This window comes from Coffea eugenioides, chromosome 3 (genome assembly GCF_003713205.1).
Source record: "Coffea eugenioides isolate CCC68of chromosome 3, Ceug_1.0, whole genome shotgun sequence".
Taxonomy (NCBI): domain Eukaryota; kingdom Viridiplantae; phylum Streptophyta; class Magnoliopsida; order Gentianales; family Rubiaceae; genus Coffea; species Coffea eugenioides.
The window spans coordinates 1,992,970-1,998,442 of NC_040037.1; the positions used below are offsets into that span (position 1 = coordinate 1,992,970).

The 5,473-nt window shown below is 40.4% G+C and overlaps 2 protein-coding genes across 2 annotated transcripts in view; both read left to right on the forward strand.

The window, feature by feature from the left end:
- The first annotated feature begins 762 nt into the window (after positions 1–762).
- Positions 763–3,439, forward strand: LOC113765339 (peptide methionine sulfoxide reductase A1-like). Its single transcript, XM_027309481.1, has 2 exons — positions 763–1,401; positions 2,926–3,439. Exons 1-2 carry the CDS (start codon positions 796–798, stop codon positions 3,175–3,177), a joined length of 858 nt encoding a protein of 285 aa, XP_027165282.1. The 5' UTR covers positions 763–795; the 3' UTR covers positions 3,178–3,439.
- Positions 3,440–4,211: 772 nt separating this feature from the next.
- Positions 4,212–5,473, forward strand: part of LOC113764959 — a 4,677-nt gene continuing 3,415 nt past the window's right edge. The window contains exons 1-2 of the mRNA XM_027309007.1: positions 4,212–4,508; positions 5,037–5,104. Coding sequence (XP_027164808.1) covers positions 4,212–4,508; positions 5,037–5,104 — 365 coding nt within the window. The remainder of the gene's footprint in view (positions 4,509–5,036; positions 5,105–5,473) is intronic.

Sequence of the window (5,473 nt, forward strand, 5' to 3'; positions counted from 1 at the left end):
TAAATGAGTTTGTTTGCTACGATGGCTAGGATAAGCAGACCAAGTTCGCCGACTTCAACGCATTTCCAAAAAGTTCTTGATTATTTATATGAAGGTACCTTAAAATTCCCATTCACCAGACGGAATCTGGTCCAACATCCCCCGGTGTCCAAAATGGTGAGAGCCTGCTGGCGTTCTGGATTCTTCCACCATAGAAGAGAAAATCCTTCTGTATGAGACACAAAGTTTGAGGACTTCGACAAATTGAAGCAGAGGCTCTGAACTTCCACCAGAACATTGAAGCGGGGGGTTAAGTACTACTGCGGTTCAACGAGCATTTGCTAGTATTTTATTTCCTCTCTGCCAGCAAAAAAACAAAAAGAATTCAGTTAATTCTGCTGCAATAAATTGACGTTTCTTGCAAGTGAACATTGCAAGCCCACGTGTATATTCTATCTTCACGCGTAGCAGTAATACGTATCCGACGTTTTTGTTGTTTGAGAATAGTACACCGCACTTCCACATTCGATCAAAGTTGCTCGCCAAAATCAAATAAAAAATAGGACCAACAGCCAAAAATAATAGTAATCTAAAGAAAAATAAGATAAAAATGTATGAACGTAATAAAAGAAAAGAATTCCAAACACAGAAACAAACTAATAAAAGAAAAGAAAAGGAAGGATCAGTCCTTGATAATATACTAGTACTAGATAAATCTTCACGTATTTTTTTTTTTTTTGAAGGAATCTTCACGTAATTCGCATGCTGGCACCTCATCAAAAGCAAAATTCCATCTTTACCTTTGGCCACAAACAAATGCCCCCAAAATTACTAGTTTTATATTCCGGAGTAGTAGCAGCAGTAGCAATCACGATGTTCCTCATCAAGACCACCACCACCACCAGCACTAACGCCATTTCCACCAAAGCCTCCCCTCCTTTCCTCCTCCTCCGGTCCCTCTCAAAACCCTCTTTCTCCTTCCCGAAACCCTCCTTTAAATTCCCCTGTACCACCACCGCCTCCGACAGCAACCGTCCCAATTCTCTCTTTTCATCCCCGAGAATGAGTTGGCTCAACAAGCTGGGTTTCGGGACGCGTACCCCGACCGAATCCTCCATGGACTCCTCGACTGCCCAAGGCCCAGATGATGATATCCCCGCTCCCGGTCAGCAGTTCGCTCAATTCGGAGCAGGTTGCTTCTGGGGTGTGGAGTTAGCGTTCCAGAGAGTGCCAGGTGTCACAAAAACAGAGGTCGGGTATTCACAGGGATATCTTCACAATCCCAGCTACGAGGACGTCTGCTCGGGGACTACTAATCATTCCGAAGTGGTGAGAGTGCAGTATGATCCCAAAGAGTGCAGCTTTGATACTTTGCTCGATGTTTTCTGGGCTCGCCATGACCCCACCACTCTCAATCGCCAGGTAAGCTTTTCTTCGGAATTTTATCTTGCTTCTTTTGGTTATTTTGATGGTTGATTTTGATGAATTTCGGTTGGAATTGCTAATGACTTCCAACTTTTTTGAGTATTCCAAGTTGTTGATAACGGATAATTTCTATTGAAGTAGCATTGTGTTTTCCTTAGATTTTTAAGGATAATTTTCAGTTCCTTTTTACATTTAACTGAGCTGAAATTAAGACAAGTCAAAGATTTGATGCTTAGTTTTACATCAGGCTGATAATTATAGTGTATTATGGACCTCTGATGTCAAATTTTTTCCCCTTTTTTCTGGGACAACTACTGTACAAACTGGAAGACTTCGACAAACTGACATCTTCATTGTAGTTTGGTTGTTTTGACTTTTGAACCTCTTTGCTTCTGTTGTTTTTAGATTTTTGGCTTCTGGAGCCTGTAATTTTGAGGTGTTTTCGAAGCCTGCATATGATACTTTGTTTTCCTCAGAAAGGAGGGGGGGGGGGGGGGTTGGTGGTGTCAGGAACTGAGAAGTTAGAAGTTACCCGATGGAGTTTGGTATCCAGATTAATCCAGTTTTATTTTACAGGTTTTACATAAAAAAGCTGCATTTTTGCCGCTGATGTTGTGCATGAGTGCTGTTCCTTGATTCATTGTGCTGTACTCATTCAGATAGGCAGCACCATTGCATTTCTCCATATTGGCTTGCTAAGTATTAGTTCACATGATCATGATGATGATGATGATTATTATTATTATTATTTTGGGGTTTTTTTGTTTTTTTTGGGGGGGGGGGGTTGTGGAGGTGAGAAGATCATATGACTGTTTATTAGTGTATTGTGGACTACGGGTAGGTGTTGGTGGGGAAACTGAGGCAGGACAATGATGGAGCCCCTTTCTATATTTTGATTCAAGATTAGACATGACAATATAATGAGACTTCATGAAGTTGATAAATAAAATGATTGGTGGTAAAATGAACAGTATTTTTAAGTGAAACGTGGTGTAGCATTTGCTGTTTGTTTGGAAAGGTGGATCGTGGTGACTTTAGGAATGGCATAATCAGGTTATGTAGCATATTGGGAATTTATAATGGTGATTTCTCATGTGCTATTCGGATTGTTAGAAAAAGAGTTCGAGAAGTCTGTAGAAGTTGTGCCAGAATTTTTGTCACAACCTAGGACTTCATTTCAGGAAGTAATTTTTTTTGAAAGATAGATAATGTTTTCCCAATAAGTTTTGGTAAAGTAAATAGCTTTTATGTAGTATCTGAAGGGTCCCTCAACGTATTCCAGCTTTAAAATTTAGTGTGTAGAGATCCAGACTAATTTTATAGTTAGTACCTTTAATGTTGAAACCATAGTTAACACCCTCATAATAGGCCATTTTCTTTTATGAAATTGGCAACATTTTTCTCTATTTTACTTGTGGTCAGTGGAGCGCATTGTTGTCTTGGGAGCTTTGGCCTTCTGCTCTCAGGTTCATGATATCAATTTTGTATTACTTTTTTAACAGTTTGACTTGCAATGTGCAGGGGAATGATGTTGGAACTCAATACAGATCGGGAATTTACTTTTATACACCTGAACAAGAGAAGGCTACACTTGAATCCCGAGACCAACATCAGAAGCTTTTGAACAGGAAGATTGTTACTGAAATTTTGCCTGCCAAGAAATTTTACAGAGCTGAGGAGTATCACCAACAATACCTTGAAAAAGGGGGTAGATTTGGTTTTGGGCAGTCTGCTGCTAAGGGTTGCAATGATGCCATAAGATGCTATGGCTGAAATGTTCAACCATGCCGAGAGGATACATAAATTACTACTTTTTAAAAGAAAAAAAGTCTACATTATGGTATGTTTGTTAATAGGTAGGTTGTGTTTCAGTTTGGTAATTGATCTTTGATCTTGGCACTATCAATATCTTGTTCGAGGAATTTTTTTTTTTTTAATGTATGTAGCTTCTGGGTATGGATTTTTTCCCGTGATAGTAACGTGAAAACAAGTATTTATAAATTTGGTAAACATACATATCTTGTTTCCCAAAATATTTTTGGTGGTGTATTTTCTTTTCAGACTCGATCGGAATCAGATTACAGAAATTTGCACTTGACAATGAAGGGGAAGGACTGCCATCTTTCTTCAACTGAAGAAACTTTTCAGAAAATTGAGGGGTATATATTCAAACGTAAGTTTTGTAGGCATTTGGTTGCGATGGGGCAGTTATATTATCGTACGAAATTTAAGGGGTATGTAGGTATTGTAACTAGGGTTTTAAAAAAGGGAAGGCATTAGGCAGGGTTGCGTCCACCTGGGCGGGGAAGCCCCGGGGCTTGGGGCGGCTTTAACTAACGGGATTATCACCTTCAGAATCTGGCATTCTTCTCTTTCTATTGTATAGTAGCTTACACAAACATGCACGGACTTGACACGTGTCCAAACATCGTTGGACTGATGGATTAAGGAGGCCTGGTATGAACTCACTGGGGAAGCAGAGGAATTACAGCAGAAGATTACAGGTTGGGAGAAAATCTGGAAGCTAAAAGGATCGGATAGATGGCAGTTCTTTCTTTGGATGCTCAGGCAGGCATGATAAATTGATGACTCAAAGCGAGAAGAAAGGAGAGAGCTAGTACAAGAAGACATCTGCCCAATCCGCAAGAAGTGCACAGAAACCACCATGCATGCTATAAGGGATTGTGATTGGATAAAGCCTGTTTGGAGAAGTCAGGTAAAGCCACAGCACTGGGAAGATCAACTATTAAAAATTTCTCATACTGTACTATTGCAATTGGCAGAGCAAGCAAAGCAACTACTCGCAAATGGAATTGGAAAGATGCCTAGGCAGGAATGCTACATCAAATGGTGGCCACCTCCAGAGGATTCTGTGTAGGGATGCCCCGCTGCCTACTAATTCCCCCCGCCCCGCCCCGCTAGGAGGAATTATCAGAGATGAGGCGGGTCATTGGCTAGGAGGCTTCTCAGTGGGGCTAGGGACCGCTAGCAATATTCTAGCAGAGTTATGGGCAATCCTCAGAGGCCTACAGCTAGCCTGGGAGAAAGGATACAGGAAAGTGATTATTGAATCAGACTCCAAAGCAGGGATGGGCTTGATTGAGGTAGCGGAGGAAACATCACCATATCATAACATGGTGCAACAAATCAGAATGCTGAAAAAGAAAGGAGTGATCATGCAGCTTTAAACATGTATGGAGAAAAGGCAACAAATGTGCTGATTGGTTAGCAAAAGAGGCAGCCCCAAGCCAATGGAACCAGGGATCAATAGATCGCCCACCAGAAAAACTTAAGGAGCTACCAGGTGCGGATGTAACTGGGGTAGCTGCCCCAAGACTAATTCCGAGTAAGAGGCCGTGCCCCTCCCTTGTATCCAACTTAAAAAAAAAAAAAAGGGAGGCCTGCTATTGACGCGGACTGCATTTCGAGTTACTGCTGCTGATCTCCTTTGCTATAATGTTGATAGTCGTGTGGTGGAATCTGCAATACCACTTATTTCATTGGTTATGACTTGTGAATGAGATTTATCTGTACAAATCTGTATTCCGCTCTCTCTGTTTAATTTCGAGGCGATTGGACTAAATTTAGTTTCAATCTGTTTTGTTTCTTTGGTGAGTTTGTCTGTGTTACAGGTAGATAGAGCATGGGTTGGCTGGCTGCTACTGATGTTGAAGAATGTCCACATGGAGGAGACTCACATGTGAAGGTGCCAAAATGGCCAAAGGAGTTGTTTTTGTGTATAAAATGTTGATGGATATTGGAAAATATGTATTCAATAATCTTTCCTATGTTAATACGTTATTTTTCCAACCTTTTCTTTTTATTTTATCTACCAAAAAAAATTGAAAAACTAAATTTGGTCTTTGCTTATTGTGTTGTTGCTTTTCTATTCACGCAATCACGGATCCAGGAAAGGATTGGAGTGGTGACTGGTGAACACCGAACGAGTTTGCTTGTAGGCAAATATTCCTGTGGCGTGCTATGCATTTCATCAACCTATATAAGTTATATCTACTAAGAATTAATATTTTATACACTGATTTGTATACATTTTTATCATTAGATGCAT

What these genes read in the sequence shown, in the direction of transcription:
- LOC113765339 (XM_027309481.1), top strand. Translation starts at nt 796, where the DNA reads ATGCCCCCAAAATTACTAGTTTTATATTCCGGAGTAGTAGCAGCAGTA. An exon ending in CCACCACTCTCAATCGCCAG is followed by an intron (nt 1,402 to 2,925) that starts GTAAGCTTTTCT and finishes TGCAATGTGCAG; the next exon opens with GGGAATGATGTTGGAACTCA.